The sequence below is a fragment of the Typopeltis vanoorti genome, chromosome 8 (genome assembly GCF_054136105.1).
Source record: "Typopeltis vanoorti isolate ZY-2024b chromosome 8, IOZ_Tvanoo_1.0, whole genome shotgun sequence".
NCBI lineage: Eukaryota > Metazoa > Arthropoda > Arachnida > Uropygi > Thelyphonidae > Typopeltis > Typopeltis vanoorti.
The window spans coordinates 70,927,502-70,947,847 of NC_143556.1; the positions used below are offsets into that span (position 1 = coordinate 70,927,502).

The window sequence follows — 20,346 nt, forward strand, 5'->3', positions numbered from 1 at the left end:
AAAACTTGAAAAGACGGATTGAAATGAACAAAAACCTAAAAAGATGCATTCTGCTTTTAATGAAATTAGTAATAAAACCCTGGAATGGATACATATTTGGATTGTACATAGCATACGTTCCCCTGCTCCCGTTTTCTGCAGTTAATTGACATGGCATGTTCTATTATACTACATCATCCTATAGTCCCATACATGTCAGTTATTCGCAACTCTGCTATATTTTCCTTGCTACTTATTTCATGGGATGAAAGATTTTCATCCCATGAAATAAGTAATAGGAATGAACTTTTGATCCCCAAAGTGATAGATAAGAATACTAGCAGTAAATGCACAACCTAAGTCTTCTTTACAATGAATTATTAAGAAGTTCTATAAACTATTAATTCTCTAGAACTAATAGAATTTTATGGGGGAAGAGGGAGACGACGGATCGCTTTCTAAAGCCAGAATCGGTATTCGACTTTATCGAATGATTTATTTAAGTACATTTCAATGGTGTTATGAAACAGATTTAAATGAATGCTTTAATCATACTTACCCATTAATTTATAGACGATATGATGAGGAAGTTGTTTAAGTTTGTCCACTGTTTATGCTTTTCTGAAAGTGATGGATATTTTTATTGACTCTTCCACTGGCATTTCAACTACAATAACAGCATTGTGGTACCCACCGAAATGTGTACCATCCAACAATGCCAATTTACCTAGAAATGGGATTCATTACCGAACAGTTTAACGTCATCAGAACATAGATTTATTGTCATTATTTCTCCTATTTCATTTAATTCTTATAGATCTTCATAAAAAAAAACTCATATATTTAGATGCCATTATGGTTTTAAATTTTCCCAAAATTCTTAACGTGGCAAAACACAGTGATTTTTTTTTTCTTTTCGTTTCTCATATCTTGAATTAATCCTGGAAGTGCTTACTTATTTGGTTGCAGAATATGAACTGCTTCCTCACACTAAATACCTGAAATATAAATCCAAACCTGATTTATTTATTTCAATGACTATTCTTCTGTCGATGGATCGATATTTCTTTCCCTTTTTTTTTCAGTCAGTTAAAAGCAATGCATCAAAATGCATGCAATAAATTATGCTATCGTTGAAGAGCCCCTAGTTCAGTCAGTACCGACAACAATGTCAGTTCTGATCGAGGCTTTCTAATCTAAGGGTTGGAAAGGCTCGATTCGAATCCTACGAGTATCAAGGACGCGAAGAACCTTGACAACGGCATTTCAGATGAAGGTGAGTTAGCCGGTCTCATATGGAGGTGGAACGGATTTTCTTCCCAGAAATTCTGGTTTTTCATCTGCTAAACAAACCAACAAACAGAACACGCGCAATTAATAGACATAATATACTGGCCTCATAGCCTTGGATGCTTCGGCCAAAAGTCCAAAATAGCCGAATAGCTATTATGTAGCACGAAGAAATATTCCTCTAGTATTTTGGATGGTTTACTGTGAACTTATTCATGGTCTGAAAGTTTTCTGCGCATCAAAACAACAACAACTATTGCACGTCATTATTTAGCCATAGAGAACCAAGTGGTTCAAGCAAATACATTGTGGACTTCCGTATGGCATTTTGCACATAAAATAAAATTAATTATTGTTTTTGTATCTTGAGTTTGAGACTGTTCTAGAAGAGATAGCGGGCGTTTTCCAAATGTTGAGCATTGAATAGTTGTGTTATAACCATTCAAAATTTATTATTCTTTATTTATAGAATACTAAAATAATGCCCCAATCATGTCACTGCAATAATGGCTTAGCGAAAGGATCATGCTTCCTAAGAGCAAATGAAAATAGAAGTTTGTGTACCCATCATTTGTTACTATGTACAAGCTCTTTATTTCTATGTCAGCAAAAATAAGAGCATAAAAAATAAAATTAAAATAAAATAAACATTTTATTAGTAAGCTTCTGCGCCCATTGCCAATCTCTCATTACTATTGCTTTTGGCATTGAACGTATTACTTTTTAGGTCCAATGTTTGTCAGCTTACTCTGGATTCCATGAAGGCTAATGATATCAACTAACTAAACGATCTCCTAATACCACCTATAGATAAATTAGTATATTTTAATAAGGCAGACGAACACTGGAGTGAATAGTCATACCAACAATAGAAGCCACAAAACGACACGAAAATCAAAAAAGGCGGAAGATGCTTGCATACGATGATAATAAATATTAATTTTATTATTATATTTTTTAAAGGCTTCGATTACTTTCACGTCATTTTTTTTCAGTCTTTGCTAAAACATTTTCGCAGGAAATCTGGAATAATACAAAATAGGATACAATCATAAAAGTGTTAGTAAAAAGCAACTTTTTGGCAGGTAAATTGACGCCCCCTAGCAATGTGTGTAGAAGATACTGTTTTTGTTCTGCTTCAATGTATCAAGATTTTCAGTACCTTGGTTCCTACATCGATACTCTAACTGACATAGTAAAAAGAAAGCAGAAAGCTCTTCAATTCCATAAAAGGCACTATTATCTGAAAATCCAAATATCACCAATCAGGACATAATTTTATATGATTCCCATATGCGGAACATCACTAGAAAAGCTAATATCATCAATAGCTGGGACAGACAACATATCTTCGATCAATATTATCATGGCAATCTCACATTCCTAATAATGTCTTTCTTGAAGAAAGTTATCCAAGACCTCTAATAGAGACAATTCAGAAAAGCCACCTACTTAGACATCAATCTTAACCTATTTCAGTGGGTTCATGTTTTCTACAGACCAACTAATCGACATAGAAGAAGAGGAAGGCTATCAGTACAGAAGTTTTATCAATACAGTACATAAATAAATTTTTTTTAAGATGATTCATGAGCCATCTGCCACTTACCAGTTAGCATATGCATATTTCTGTATATGTTTCTCTATTTATACCTGAATAAACCACGAAAAACTCAGGAAACCATAAAACACGTTAATGGTTTTAATTACCTAGGAGCATACTTGACTTCAAATTTAAATAACATAGCAACAATAAAACACTGACTCTCAAAAGCATGATCAATGATGAATAAACTGAATAAAATTTTGGAAAACAACAATATTCTTACAACTCTAAAAATAAAATTATACGAAAGTATTATATTACCAACAGCTCTCTAAGGGGAAGAAACTTGAGCCTTAAAGAAATAAGCTAAGAGGATACTGTTAACTTTTGAAATGAAATGATTCAGAAAAATTAACAGAACTCATTGGGCAGAATATAAGACAAATGCATAAGTGCTGCAAAATTTGAATATTTCTAACTAAACAATGCTTACTATAGTTAAACACATTAACTCCGTTGATTTGGTCACATTGTGCAATTGGAGCCGGACAGACTTCCTCACCTGTTATTTGAGGTGACTATGGAGGGTACAAGACCCAGGGGAAGACCAAGATTAACATGGCGTAAAGTCCTTAAAACTTCATTGGACTTTCAAAGCTGTTGGCATGAAAGAGTTTGCTTTGGACAGAGAACGGTGGAAGGCTTCTATCCAGATGGGACTCAACCTCTCAGAAGACGGAAGAAAAGAAGAAGAAACTATCAAAATGATAAATTGTGATATTATTGTTGCCACATTTATTTTATATTAATAAATTGCTATGTTATTCGCCTTTGTATTTTTAATTCAACTATTTTTAAAATATATTTCTAAAATACTTAAAAATGTGATTTTTGACATTCTATAATGTGCTTTGATCTGAATGGAAGTATGTTCAACTTGAAGCAAACTTCTGGAGAGTTTATGTATATGTTACCGCTAAAGTGCAGAAATCAGTTAATCTGAAGATTAGTTAGGTAATGTGCAAATTAACTAGGGTGATTGTTCCGAAAATTGTTCCATTTCTCAAATTACCTAGGTAATCTGCAAATTACCTAGATAATATGCACATTACCTACTAGGCACTCATTAAAGTGAAAATAAGATCTTTGCTGGAACAACAGCAATTAAAAAACTATAATACAAAGATCAAACGGTTTAAAATATTATTACAATTAAGGAAATGAATTTGCAAAACATATGATAAAATTATGTTTACTTATTTGTGCAATCTAAAGATTGGTGACATTTGAATTACATAGCAATTGGTTTTTGCGACAAGCACACCTATTTGTGGTACATTTAGATTTACAGTCACATTTTCTGAAACCCTGCCCAGTACCAAGGGATTGTTTTATTGCTGTTTGACGTAAAGATATTTCTACATTAGGGACATCTTCTTTCGTTAAATATCTCTCTTTGCAAACACTGAATTCAGATTTTGAATACAATTGTTTTAAAATACCCATTTTAGTACCAAGTTTATAAATGCCATCCTCTGTTTTACTAAGAATCACAGCTGAAATCGAGCGGGCATCAGTTTTTGCTCTGTCTACTTCCGGTACTTTAATTCTCACAGTGACACCTTCATCAACATTTGGGTGCTTTGCATTAGAAACTGCTAACATTTTCTTTACTTGTTTTTTTAAACCTTTCTTGGCTTCATCACGCTGTATTTTCTGATCCATATTCTTTTTACAGATGTTGCACAATACATACGATACCCTTCCTCTTTAGGATCTATTTCACCACAAATTTCGTGAACAAACATGTCACACGATTTACACTTGTGAGCACCTGATGCTGCTTTTGAGCAAACAATGCAGACCATTTCTTGTATAGTCCTCTTCACAGACTCTGTACGAAACTGTGACGGCGATTCTGCTGAAGTTGAGGGTAACTCAGTGTTGACTTCTTCGACATGCAGAGGTGATTCCTTGGAGGTGCAGGGTAACTGAATATTCTTCAAAACTGTATCCTCAATCAACGGTATAGAAAGCAGTTTAAGATTACTATTGATAAATTCTTGTATTTCTATAGGTGATTCTGTAGAAGCAGGGATAACGGAATGTCCTCTTGAGTAAGATTTGACTGTGATCCCATAATCACAGTTTCTTGTGAATCTTCTAATTTTTCAAGGTTTTCTTCAATATTTATCGAATGTAATACATTTTGTGGTATAATAGAAGAAGACAATCCCACTTTTGCGGGACAACCGAACATGGCTTCGTATGGACTTCTTTTAATTGCAGAATGATAGGCACGTTTCTTCATGAATTTTACAAATTGTACGCCCTCACTCCACTTGTTAGTTTGGTTATCAGCCATCCAAGTAGTGAGCATGTTTTCAATGTCTTGATTCGCTCGTTCTACACTTCCTTGACTTTGGCTGTGTCTAGGTTTGCCATTAACCATTTTGATTTCCGGCCACAACTGTGTTACACATTCTAAGATTTTATTACAAAATTCGCAACCGTTATCAGAATGCAAAATACTTGGAGCGCCAAAAAGGAGAAAAATATCAAGCAAGTTATAGGCTATTTCATCCGCCCATTTTGATGTGAGCGGCTTCAATACAACAAATTTTGTTAAGTGGTCTTGGTATACGAGAGGAAACTTAAACTTTCCATCTGGTTGAGATTGGTAATAGATGAGATCCACCTGGCATCTGCTATTGAAATGCGATGAAATAATCGGCTTTACAACAATCCCTTTTTTCGCACTTTTTTGTTTTTGTTGACAAGGTTCGCATAAATCCAAAAACATTTTTATTTGGACTTGGGTTATGTTTTTATAAAGTGTATTTAATTGCTTGATCATTCTGTCTCTTCCACCGTGGCCAATTGACAAATGAGTAGAATACAATATGTCAAACAATTCTTCGGCATTGACAAACATTTTTCACACTTTCTCGCGCATCTGACAACGGCTCAATGAGTTTTTCACAGCCTTGTACAGTTAACACATCATACCTTTGAATTATTCGATAATCTCAAGATGATTCTTTCTTCTGGGAAACTTTTATTCGCTTTACATCGCGACGACAAGACACTGGCGAAACCAAACTAAAAGTGGAGGAAGGGGGGGGAAGGAATAGGAAAAGGAATTAAGAGAAACAAACTTTTGATCTTTAACTATACGGAAGCCGTTAATGTGCATATTACCTAGGTAAAATGCGGAAAACTCTTGATTCCGCACGTTAACGGAGCAAATCAGTTAATCTGCAGATTAGCTAGGTAATGTGCACATTAACGGCTTTCGAGCTTTAGCGGTAACATATACAGTATATGCATTATGAAACTATTGTTTGTCTTACTACGCATTATATGTATGTATGTATAATATCATAATAGTATTATATACATATAATAATATTGTTCCAGTACAGATTTTTATGCTTCCATTCGTTTTGTCACCGATGAACACCACTGATGTAGAGTTTATCGGTGAACGACACTTAAAATATTCCTTTTGAAGGTTGGAAAAGACTAAACCTACAAACAACTCGAAGAAAAGACAGTGGCACACTAGTGCAATAATGACGGGCAATGCTTGACTTCAAAATTCTTGGTGGAAGTGGAATAAGAACTGTTTTAACTTTCTTCACGAATTGTCATCGTCCAACGGAAATGTCTGCAGTTGATATGCTTGATGTAGCCTTTTATAACTATCACAGGCGGAACACAATTCATAAACAATTTAAAATCGTTTCCATTATATTTCATCTATGATAATACTTCTTTCAGAGTTTGCAAATTCTTCTGAAAAAACATATGAGCGCGTTTCATAATAAAACAGAGGGTTCCCCAGGATGTATTTTAGTATAGGATATTTGCAAGTTTTCTTTATGCTCCATATTACAACCAGTTATCTGATCCCTCCTCATTCTTAGGCCTGTTATTGATTGTATATATGACACCAAAGAAACTATTTTTCATAACTGTTCCTATGAACAACTCATCATTCTCGCCTTAAACATGTTTGACCCCATGTCACAATGATATCTCCTCTTCCTCCCAAAAATATTGAATTGTATTAAAAAAAAAGTTGGTGCTTTCATTGCACGTTCAGAATGACATATTATATATACTGTATATTATTTTAATTTGTTTGGAACGATATGACTTTGAATCAGCCTGGATGCCATTTATAAGGGAATTTGCAGTCAAAATTATGTTAGCGGATTTTATAGAGGTAACAGAATCTACCCCCCGCCAAATGAGGATTTTCGTCTCGTAAAAAAAAAAAAAAAAAATATATATATATATATATATATATATATATATATATATACAGGGTGTTCGGGATAAATTTGACATATTTATAATTAATTATATTTTTCCGTAAGTTACATGTATTAACACACACTTCTCTTCATTTAAAAGTTTGGACCCTTCTTCATTCATATACAAGATGTCAGAAAGGATGGATTGCTGGAACCCACCTGAATCATGGAAGAGAATAACTTGTATCATGATGATTCGTGCCCGCCATCAAAATAAGGATATTACGACTGCTGCCCAATGCTCCCTGAATACAGTAAAAACAATCAGGCATGAACTAGAGACTTGCAATGGTGACTACGAGGATGTAGCAAGAAGAAAGATCCCTAGCAGACGATCTGATTGCGTTCGTACAGCAGAATTCCTCGCAAATCTGCAGGAACAGGTGTTGAAGAACCCTGGCATTGGAATTCGGGCTTTGTTCGTGGAGTTGCTAACTGTAGTCAAGCCCTGGATAACAAGGGTAGCCAATGGTAGGCCGTATGTATGGCAGCAGGATTCGGCCCCTTGCCACACCTCTGGGAAAAGTCAAAAATGGTTGTCTGAAAATTTCTACGACTTCACCAGTCCAAATGTTTGGCCTCCAAACTCCCCAGACCTTAACCCCATGGATTATTTTGTATGGGGCGCAGTTGAAAAAGACACCAATCGCACTTCCAGTAATACAAAAGCCCAGTTAATGGATAAAATTAAAACAGTTTTTGCGGCCCTTCCCAGGGAGACTGTAGCATCAGCTTGTTCGAGGTTCCGAAGCAGAATTGAAGCTGTGATCGATGCTAATGGTGGTTATTTTGAGTAAATCTTGTTGATAGTATTGTAATTAACTCTGCCTGTAATGTTTTTTTGTCAATTCATTAAATTTAATAGATACAAAGAAGATTTTCTTTTTCCTTACGAAACTGTCAAATTTATCCCGAACACCCTGTATATATATATATATATATATATATACATATATAAAGTCTTTATGTAGTAAAAATGTGTTTAGAATTCGGCTGTAACAACTAGCGTGGAGTGAAGGAAGATCGAAATGATGTCGTGTATATTCTATGAATGCTTTAAAAAATGCAATCAGGCATACTTTCATTGCAGCATTCATTTCTCAGGCAGCCGAAGTAGAAAAACAAGTATTTCTTTAAACATAGAAATTAATTCATGACTTTTTATGACACCTGATGTAAATCACATTTCATACGGTATCATTACAAGTACTCCAAAAGCAGTTAAAATTCATGAAACAAAATACTGTACATGATTTATTTATATTAAAAATAAATAAAAAATTAAAATTGTTTCCATTATATTTGGAAATTTAACAATAGTTTCATAATTACCGAATTCATTTTATCATCATTTTTTTAAACATCACCGATCATGAAAAATCACTTTTGTAAAATACACCATTGTTAGCTCGGTGTCACCCACATAGTTTTGGCCTTCGTTTGGAAAGTCCCGTTCGAATCTTGTCGAGAAAGAGAGAATTGGCTGAAAGTTTGTTAGCTTCTTATATGAAAGCTGTATGGCCCGGAAACTAGTTTTTCATTCTGTCACAAGAAAGAAACTAGCCGAGAAAAATATACGTTATTAATAGATATATAGCCTTATTTATATCGACCATAATTCAAGAAAAACCAAGCTTTATTACCCCTCCCCCACCACCACCACAGGATCTCAGACATGCCATTCTAACCTCCGTGCTTCAAATAAATAAATAAATCTGCTAAGACCTTTTATTCCTCTTTATATCTAATTTTTAAAGCCTGACTGGGCAGCTCAATCTCCAATGCGAGATAGCTGGTCTAAGACTATCAGTAATTATACACGACATCGTGAAGAGAGGGGGAAGACAAACCTCCATCTCGTGATTCATAATCCTAACACTTTGTTTACTGTCTGAAATAGTGTGGGTTCTACGGTCGATTTTCTTGAGTTTACAGGACTAAAACCGGAGTTTCCGGGAGAAAAAAAACTCGGTTGCAAGTGCTAGAGATCGACTAACTTGGGAACCGGTTGAAAAAAACGTTCCTCTAGGCGGCGAGCAAAATCGAACTAACAATTCTCTTTCTTTGAGCAGCCGAGGACGGTGAACACACACGCCACTTACACTGAGTTACAAAGGCTCCTCCTCTGTTATTGAGCATAGTTCAGTGTAGCTCAATAACATTTAAATTATCTATGGTATATAAATCATTGCTCTTATTTTCCAGTGTGTACTTTCCAAGTCATCGTTTTAACAGTGCTTAACTGACAAAATAATGAGATACTCCGGCATTGGTAGTGAAATCTGAGGAGAATAAGTCATTACCCATATCGAACGATTATAGAGGAAACTGGCAAGGATAGAAGACAGATGGTTAGATGGTAGTTTGGTGATCATTCCTCTTAAGTACCCTGACGATCATGCAAGGCTTCCGCTGCTTTCGTCAAGACTGGGCTAATGAGAAGTCAGCTACTGGAACAACACCTCAACGGAATTGAAGATCGGCGTCATCAAAATGGAAATGAAGTGGGATAGACGAATCGCAGAAAAAATCCATCGACAAAAAGGAATAAGTAAACTTAGAAAGTGAAACTAAGAAAAAACCATAAGCTTAATAATTTAAGTCATTAAGGGGTCAGAGAAGGGATGGCAGTAAATATAATAATCAACACTCAACACGAAGGTAAAATTTCTTAAATGGGAGTCAGTTTCAAGTAGAGTGATTTTAACTTATTTCAAAATGGGAAAATAGAGAGTATGACTGACTTACTTGTGTCTTTGGTCCACAGAAAGTTCTAGAGAATAATTTCTAGAAAGAGTGGCAAACATTTAAAAGAGAGAGGGGGGGGGGAACAGATGCTATTGTTAAATATTTAAATATTAGATTCCGTAAGAATGTTTTTCAGAAATTTTGGATAAAATGGGAAAAGTATGTGTTAGATTTCTGTTGGATATATGCGCGTCATGAATATTTCGATGTATCAAGGGAAAAGATGCAAAAATTCACGTGGAAAGAACCAGCAAAAAATAAATTTATCGATTATATTATATTTATAACAAAATCGATGTCTTCAGGTTTGAAAATTTGGAGGTTTGAAACAGGAAAGTGACCACTGATTAGTACTGAGCCGGATAAAAACAGTTTCTAATTGAAAAGAAAATTGATACCAAGGTTTGAGAAGAATCAAATTCAAACAGTTACCAGATGTGAAATGTGAACTATAGAGTAGAATATAGAAATATTATTGACAAAAATGAAGAAACTTAATAATAAGAATCAAACTCAGATTCCTAGTGTCAGGTTCTGAAGAAAACATTGATTCAGTCAGAAAAGTATGTGGTGAGGTTGTCTGCAAATATAGAAAAATAAGAACTTTGTGTGGAGACCGTAGAGAAGCGGTACCTGGAATCATGCAAAAAATTTCTCGCGTGTGCTTTTAGAAAAGATTAAAAAAAAATGTGCAGACGGTAAATTATGTATTAAAGTCTAAATAAAAGTTATGGGAAGATAAATACGAACGCAGCAAAATGTTTTGGAGAATTAAAAAAAAGTACTACAGAAGAGATCAAAACTACAAACGTGAGATAAAAACTGAAAGCTTTGGTAATTACTTTGCGAAAAAAAATTAAATGGAGTGGCTAGCAAACATTACTGCGATATTAAGAAGAAGGAATCTGGTGAATATTTCTGTACTAGAATTAGAAAAAGCCATTAGAAACCTGAAAGATGGAAATGCAGCTGGAGTAGATGAAATTCGATCTGAAATAAATGGAGGTGTGAAAGTTTTACAGTAGAAACGCCTTTTATAATTCAGAAAGCATGATCACAAAATGTTGAATTCTCAAATAATTGGTGTAGAGTCCTCGTGCTAGTTTAAAAAAGAGAAATAAAGCAATGTGAACACTCCTTTCCAGGCCTGATTTATATAAGATTATCTGAGAAAACACTAAGAAAATTTGATGAAGGGAGGAAATTGAAGAAAAACAGACCAGATTTAGGCAAAATAGGACCAGACCGAGACCAGATTTTTGGATTATGAAAACTGTCAATAAATCCTAGTGACAGTGACCATCTGTTTAAGCATCATTAACCTGAAAAAAGCTTATATGATATAATATAACCGGAAAATTGTTCAGACCATCAAATTTTTATGATGTAGATGTTATATGGAGAAACGGAGCATATATTTGCAGTTAGAATTGAAGATATACAAGATGGCTCGATGTTAAATCAAGTGTAAGGCAGGATTATATAACTTTCGTCACTTATTTAATCTGTATGGACCATACGAAAGAAAGTGATATAAGAGATAATATTTCTTTCTAAATCTGAACTTCTTTAAGTGTTATACTCTTAAAAATCTGTCCTAAGACTTTTTAACCAAAACAAATAACTGCTATAACAAATGTGACATGAAAATTATATAAAAACAAAGAATTCCGAAAATATCAGAAAAACAGAAAACTTCAATTGTATTTTTTGCAACGAAAAGAACATAACATAGCTATTTAGGGCACGATGTTAGTGAAGATAGGCTTAAATATAGAAATAATTAAAAGAACGAATGAGGCCGATATAGTGTTACATAAATTTACACGGCACAAGGGGGAAAATCTGCCAAAACACCAAAACTGGAAGAATACAAGTTCGACCCAGATTTAACATAAGGAGTCTGAGCGTGAGTTGTTAGACTGGAAATCACAAATATGAAAGTTAAACAGATAGCATCAATATCAGAATCATATTAAAAATGAAAACATATAGGAAAATAATAACGTAACTATTCAACGGACGTGAATGATGTTTTTAGAATTACGTCGGACACCATGGAGAGATTCAACCTTTCTTTTCGAGGGCACAACTGTAAACTAGTATTCTGTAGCTAGCACTGGACCAACTCTACGTTTTAAAAGGCTTCCAAATCAGGTGGCGTGTAATCTTTCTGCTAATATTCTGTCAAGTGTATCTGAAGGGAGTTCGTATGCAGAGGGATGCTTGATGTAACTGTCGAGGCAGCTGTTTGTTAAGCATTTGCTGCCATACACAAAAACAGGTGAACTTGGTTCTAACAATGATTAATGTCCATTTCCATTTCATCCACACTTTGTTCTTAATAGAAACTAAACATCTTCAGACACTTTTCATCTCACTTTTACCGATTATTAAGTGATTTCCATCCAAGAAAGGGTAGAAGCCACTTAAAGGCTTGAAAAGAGTATTTATTCACTGTTACATTTAATTAAAGCGTCAATTCGGAATTTTATTGATTTTGTTAATCAGTTTTTTTTTTTTAAATTCTGGTGCCTTATAATTAAATGCATATGCAATTTGTGAATATCCCTGAGGCCATACCAGGATACCTGATACCAGTATTGAAGAAAGAAAGGTTGCTAGCCACTGTATACTATTCACTCCATTGGATTAAAAAGAAAGCAAATCCAAAAGTGTATATTATTAATTACCACAGTAATACAAGTTATTGCATTTGAGGAAACGCAACGAAATATGTATATAAATTACTACAAAAATGTTTGATGCTTCCAGTGGTTTACGCAGAGTAAATATGGTGAGTTTAATCTGTTAAATTAACCTTTACGATAAAAATGGAAAATTTGTTTATATAACCAAAAGAATAAATGCTATAAAAATCATACAAAATCACTTAATAAATAAATAAATAAATAATCAAAATGCTTTTACACACGGAAATTGCAAACTTCAAAAGGCTGTTTAGAAAAATCTGGATTAGAGTAGCCTTTCCCAACCATTTGCTTACAGCTAATTTTTAGCAGTCTCTGAATAAATTTTTACTTATTAGAAGTTCTCATTTTTAAAGCCGCATAAATTAAAAAAATAGAATTGATATACAGTCTCAAAAAAAAGTTAGATAGGGCTAAAACAGCCTCGCCTACTCCCTATAAGGGAATAAAAGGAGTTAAAAGGAGCTGATTTTTCTTTTCATTTTTTTATTTTTGATATACAAGGTGAAGTGGGCCTCATAACTAATTTTTCAACCAATGATTTTAAAACACTAATACTTTGCAAGCGTTTCGAGAAATAATGCAAAAATCTAAATGCTTTTATAAACTGTCTGTCGCGATATTTAACTTTTTATATTCTCAGATATCGAATAGTAGCGATATCTGAGAATATAAAAAGAAATTCATAATTAGTGCTTGTTTACCAAAGCTAATAGGCGACATAGAATTCTCTCACTGTTATTAAGAATAATCAAGTATGAGGATGGTTAGTATACAGTGTAAGAGTTCTCATCAAAGAAGTTGTGGATTTGGATTTATTTTATTGATTAAAGAAAGGGATGGAAAAAAAATTACATATACACTCATGAGCCCAAACATTATGGCCAACCAGTCTCTGGTTTACCCGAAACAGACTGCGGTGTCAGTATCCTGGTTTGGGAATGCTTATCATGGAAATGACTGAATCCTCTCATTTCCAATGAGCACATCTTGACCACTAATTTTTACCTGGAGATTGTTCCGGCCCAGGTGATAATGAAAATATCCTACATGGTGATAATGTGGCCGATGGATCTGGACTCTTTCAGCAAGATAATGCCTGTTGTCACAAGGGTCGCATTGTGCAACCATGGTTGGAAGAGCATATCCAAGCATTTCGTGCGCTACCCTAGTCGCCTAATTCTACTGATTTGAATCCCAATGAAGATTTGTGGAATCATGTTGAACGCAGCATCCTCCGGTCATGTCAGTGACTAGCTCAATCGCTGACCTCCAGGACGTTATTCTGTAGTTGTTCCAGAATACCACAACACACCTTCGGTGGTCTAACGGAGTCAATGGCAAAAACGAATGCAAGTGGTTATTTCGGCCAAAAGAAGTCCAGCACGCTATTGGGTAGGTGTTCATAATGTTTTTGCTCATGAGAGTGTATATATGTGTGGATACGCGGTACATACTGTATGTAATTACATATTTTGGACAAACTCTAATGTAACTGTCAAAAACAGCCTTAGGTGGAATTCGAATCCTCTGCTTCGATAGTAAAAGAGTCTCGACTATGCTAACTGAACTGCCAAGCAGAGGTTAATTCTGTTTATTGAAGAATTTAACAAAAACTATATTATACACCTATGATTTAAATATCTTAAATTATATATTTTAAAATATATGAAATGTTTACCATTCTTCAATGGAGATTTTAGATATTTTATTAGTCCGCAGTAGAGTTTGCCAAACCATGACAGTTTATGAAAAGTAATTTTTTTTAAAAAATTTTGATACATTGTTTTACTATTTTTTTATGAAACAATATGCATTACTGTTTTTTGTTTATGTATTTTTCTAATATATAAACAAAAAACAGTAATGTTTTATTATATAAAATGTTGAATAGAATGTTTAAATTACGCGTGACCCATGTGCACAGCAGACAAATTCATTTGGGAGTTTAGCAGCTGCGAATTGAGATTTCGTTTTAAAAGCGAGGGTCGGTAAATTCAACTGATAACAATGGAAGCAATTAGCTTATCGTATGGAAATAGAGAAACGGAAATGAGAGAATGAAAATTGGACTGTGATAAAAAAAAAAAAAATCAAAGAAAAAAGAAAACTATTTAATGGAAAAAAAAAAAGATAGAGCACAAATTACAGTACTGGAAGAGATTCTGAAACCTTCGATTAGGAAAGTAAGAAGATATTAGCAATTGTCTGCTCCCCCACCCCTTTTTTTTTTTATGAAATCAGTGCCAAAACTCAGATTATAGGTTAGTCAACTAGGGGAACGTGAAAGATACTGTATATAATTACATATTTCGTTGATAAACCCTAATGCAGCTGTCAAAACCATGTCAAACGGAAAGCTGCTTATCTTCAGAACCCCCCTCTTTCTATCTCTCTCTCTTTAATCATCAGAATCTCGCATGAGGAAAACTTTACCATATGGAATACAAGGAAAACAGTAACTGTAAATCGCGAGGGAAAAAAAATGTAAGCAATCAACCTTTGGTTTGGAGAAAAAAAAATCCAGTATTTCAAATAACAGATATTTGCAAACTTTCATAACTTGTTTTCTTAAATAGTGACTTATTTAGCAAAGCATGCAGGAAAGAATTCGAAGTACTTTCGTAAATGAAAACCCAAAAGACAAGATCACTGTAGTAGAAGTGAGAATGTTATTAGATTACAGTCATACAAAAAGAGAGAAAATGGAACGAACTTTGAACTTAGGAAAGCAGTGGCGCTCTTTAATCTCTCTTGTCAGATGTACAAATGGCCGTAAAGCAATCTGCTATAAGTAGTTTGATACCGACCACGAATAATGCGTACGATGGATGTTGGAATATATAAACATGTTGAACAGCACAGCCGCTAAGTGCCAGCAGCGAACTATGGAGACGCGTTTTCAGAATAAGATCAGTGAAACCAAAATTTGATATCAGAGAACCAATCTTTCTGTTAATTGAAATAATAATAATAAATTCTCCCTTGTGTTCAATAGTTGAAACACAGACACTAGGCATTCAGTAACATGTTGAGGATTCATTATGCTACAAATTACATTTTTGGTGACAGAGTTGATAGCCTCTTCGCTTTCCAAACTAGAGGCTGTAGGTTCGAATCTCACTGTATTATGAATATTTCTGAATGTAAGGCTATCCGAACACTCACGTAGTTTTAGATTTTAAGGGAAAAAATGTATAGGCTTACATGATCTATCTTCAATTTGCGAAACTCTATGGCTGTTAAAATAGCTTATATATTCACCTTATTTAAAACATTTACGTTAAAAAAAATATCATCTTTTGATTCGACTAATAATCTGGTAGCTAAGTGGAAACCATACAGCCATCCTAACAGATAAAAATTTGCTGATTTAAAGCTAGAGAATTAAAGTTATTACTTAACCTGTGAGTAAAAAGAAGACAATTTTCTCTTATTCGAAAAATTTCAAGTGAATCTTCCGTTATGAAATTGGGAAGCTGGTAACATGATGAAAGGAGAATTGTTACCATTTCTGGACAAAACAATTACTACCTTTTGCCTGCGAACCAAATAGGGAAATGAAGCTCGAAAACTAAGGCATCTGACTTACATCTGACTGGCCTCATACTTACAGAAGAGGAGAATTTTTCTCTCAGAAGAAACTATTTTCCTCATGCAAAACAATAAAATCAGCTAGAGAATACACGCAAATAACAGTTCAAATTATATTTGCGGATCTATTAGTATGGAGTAGTCTTCGACGATGTGTCCTCGTACTCTATGGAGGTTTAGAAGGATAATAATAATAATTACAATACAAATTGGATATTATTCTTCTTTCTTTTAAATGTTGAAGGTAGGATGTGTGAGGCTATACCCCGCTTGTTAGAGAAGCATAAAAAAGTTTTTTTTTTTTTTTGTTTTTGACAAGACACAATTTTGGGAATAGGCTGTGTTTTATGCGCATAGTTTAAAATAGGTCTTTAATTCAGCCTTTAAACCAATTCTGAATTGTTTCTATCTCCAGACTGGCTAAGGCTCATCTCTAGTGAATTTTTCTATCAGGTGAATGGTAGCAGACTGGTATATACGGGAATGTTTGTGAAAAAGTTTATCGGCGCACATTCTTAAACCTCCATTAGGATTTCTTATTACAATAAACGAAACTGACTGTGTTTAGTTAAGAAACTGATGAAATCTTACCTCAACATTGAGCTCAAAAATGAACTTTGATTAGAAATTTGTGTTGAGGTAATTAAGGAAGTGTTCATTGCAAATTATTGCTGGTAGTTGGACTGTTTGCAATATGGCCGAAACAACTAAGATTGTAAGACACCAGTATGTCAGTACATTAATTACATTTTCTTTAATAATCTTGTTGATGTTTTTTTTTTTTTAAAAGAAAAATTTAAAGAATGATCTTTAATTATTCACCAGCTGGTTTTTGCCTGCGTTTGAGGGATGTTTTAACTCAAGACAGTTAAAAACTGTCTTGAGTTAAAAAGTATTTATAATGGTTCCTCCGTATCCTAGACGTAGTTCCGAAAAGGTTCTTCAGCTAAAGAGCAAATGTCATGACTTCGCGAGTGTTCTAAGAGACGATAGTAAATATCAAGAAATGTGAGGGAGAAAAGGAGACTCAATGAAGCGAGAGAACTCCCAGATACTGTTGTTCAATAGGTTGGCAGATGCAATTTATACAGGTAATAGGATAGTATCGCGATGTCACTTTATTGAAATAGAAATACATCTAGTTTTGCCTTAGGTAACACACTCAGATATCAGCTAAGAATCAAACTGTAGCTTAGAAAATTGTACAAAGACATATCCAAAAGTAGTCTGGGTCAGCTATTCAGCAAAGTTGAAGTTGAACGATAACCTAATTCTATTATTTGATGCATCAAAATTAATAAAAGTAGGCGAAAGATAGCAGACTCTTTCTAAAAGTAGGTGATGTAGACTATTACTATAGAAGTAAGAAAGTTACTTCAAAAAGTCAATCGTTCAATGGGAGCGATTGATTTTCTTATGAAAATAATACAAGTGTGATAAACTTTATCTTCGTATGTATAGATCCGTAGCATTACGAGAAGAGTCATTCAAAAATCGATTGAAATTATGCGTCAAAATGAATAGATTTTAAGTAAGAAAACAGGGAAAACAGTTAAATATCAGCAGAGTGATTTTTTAAAACTTCATATACTATGAATAAGTAGCGCAGTTATACTTATTAATAGATGTGTAATTAGTTCAATTCCATGTCAAAAAGTGCGGAAAACAATTTATTTTCATCCTTTCTTTTTATCTATTTTAGACGATTTTCTTAATCCATGGAAGGATACTTTGGATTCAAACGTGGTTGTTTGATGACTTCATATAATATATATATATATATATATATATATATATATATATATATATATATATATATATATATATATATATATATATATATATATTACATATGTCATATGAAAGTTCGTTACTCTCCGACAGTCATAAGATTACCTGATTAAAATTAAGTAACGAAGTGAATTCCTATAAGTAACATGTATTTTGTAGAGCCGATAAGTATAAGAGCAACTAATATAAAATAATAATAATAATAATAATAATAACAACAATAAATAAAAGTACAGGAAAATAATTCTTAAAATCTTATGCCATTTACTAAATTCAAAGAAAATAACATGAAGGTGAACTGTAATTAGTAGCAAAGATTACTAGTTTTCCATAGAATCAGGAGAATACCATGCTAATTCTGATAAGAGGGTCCCCATAGCTCAATCGATATTGGTTATGGTCTAGGTGTTTAATTCAGGTCTTTAGGACCAAAGGGTCCTAAATACCTGAATTCTAATTCCGCGCGGGATGCCAGGAACGTTTTCAACTGAAAGTGAGTCTAATCTCCAATTTTACAGTAGTCATTATACGCGGAAATGGAATAATTTGAGCTAGTAGATATGTTCATCAGTTGGTGCAAGACTACCACTGTACTTACTGGTAGGCTACGGTGGCTTGAAAGAACTTCACGGTTGGTCTACAGAGCAGAGTTTAGTAGAGTGGGTATAAAATGCCCGAAGTTTTTTTTTTTTTCATTTTATTTATCAAATGAGAATGAAGAATATAACCTACTATCACCAGTAAAATCTTTTAATCGGATTTACAGTCAATGGCCAGGAGCAGCTGATATTCAGAATATACTAAAGAACTTTCCTGAACTACTGTTTGGGAAAGATGGACAAGAAAAGCCCAATATTAGTTTGAAGCGAAGCATAGATGCCAGAGTGAAATATCCACTGAGACCAAATTTTGTATTATACATAGTGAAATTAAAAATTCACAGCTTCACCGATCTATCCTACCTTCATTTCTTATAAAATAACAAACAATAAAAATAATTTCATTTGATAATAATGTTTTCATCCATCTTAAAACAGAACTGAAAGTAATTAGTCTGTTTACTACCACTTCACCTGGGTTGAGCAGTAGAAGGAACTTCAGGCAGATGTAGTCTATGGGATCAAACTTCAGTTCCTGTAAACATGCAGCCACGTTTCGTAGTTGGTCTCCCAGTGATGGTACACCAAGTAAAGACAAAGCCAGTAAACTAAATTTCTGACCGTTAGGCATGGTAGTCTCCTCTGGTAAACCATTGTGCAGTCGATGATGAAGATGGTCCAATATCAGCATATCGCTCCAGGAGTGTCGTAAAAGCTCCATTTGGTCATCAACCTATAAGATAAATAACATTTATATGAGTGTTAGTGTTCGCTTAGTAGGTATAGTAATAATACGTGTTATATTGCTCGTATTGTCGATTAGTATATTAAAGGTTTTTTTTTTTTTTTTTTTGATGGGGGAAGTAATATATTTATTATGACTTTCCATTACATCACACGTTATGTGCTACGAAACTTGCTATACAAGATTCCTACTGTGAGAACGAGTACAAATAAAAGTGAAAAGGTTTATTTAAAAAATATAATTGTTCAAGCGAAAAAAAACTAAAAACCGTTACCAAGCGCCATGGAATTCCAAGTAGTTGGTGATATATCACGAATTACTGTTCTTACTCAACGAAGTTCATTTATGCGAAACCATAAGAATGTGAAAAAAAAAAGTTTTAAAAATGAATGTTCTTATTTTTGTATAAGACAATATATAAGGAAAAGATACCCTAAAATAGGCGGAGGGCGAAGAATCAAGGACGGTGAAAAATGAACATAAAGGAATGCTGCAAAGAGACGTTTGCTAAACTAAATAATAAAGAGAAAAATTTTCTTTATTTTCAGAGCGAAATAAATGAATGAAATAACTAAAACTTTTATCTAGAAGAAAAGAAATTGGGTTTTTTTTGGTAAATGTGAGATTTTATATTTCTGAAGTACAATAACTAACAATGATATAACATCAGGAAGAACGGAAAACGTAGAGAATCGCAGTGAAAACAAGTTTGAAATATCCTGAAAAGGTCCATGAAAAAAAAAAAAATAAAATAAAAAAAAAATATATATATATATATATCGAACTACCGATTATAAACAAGAATGTGGTGTCTTCACTTTTGATATATTATTTCGGTCCCACGCCGAAAGATTTGAAAACACATTTTAATCCCATGGATGGCTTTATTAATCAGATAATCCAGAAACTAAGCGGATCATTTTCAAGCCGCTTGAGCCATCTAGTAAAGTAAAGTAGTGGTCTTACATTAAACGATGAAAACATCTAACTTTAATCAAAATATAAGACAGCCTAAGATCTG

At 33.7% G+C, this 20,346-nt stretch overlaps 1 protein-coding gene across 1 annotated transcript in view; it reads right to left on the bottom strand.

The window, feature by feature from the left end:
• The window catches only part of ftz-f1 (ftz transcription factor 1), a 160,799-nt gene that overhangs the window by 14,899 nt on the left and 125,554 nt on the right, over positions 1-20,346 (bottom strand). Inside the window, exon 3 of the mRNA XM_090396394.1 lies at positions 19,055-19,313. Within this exon, the coding sequence (XP_090252520.1) occupies positions 19,055-19,313 (259 nt within the window). The remainder of the gene's footprint in view (positions 1-19,054; positions 19,314-20,346) is intronic.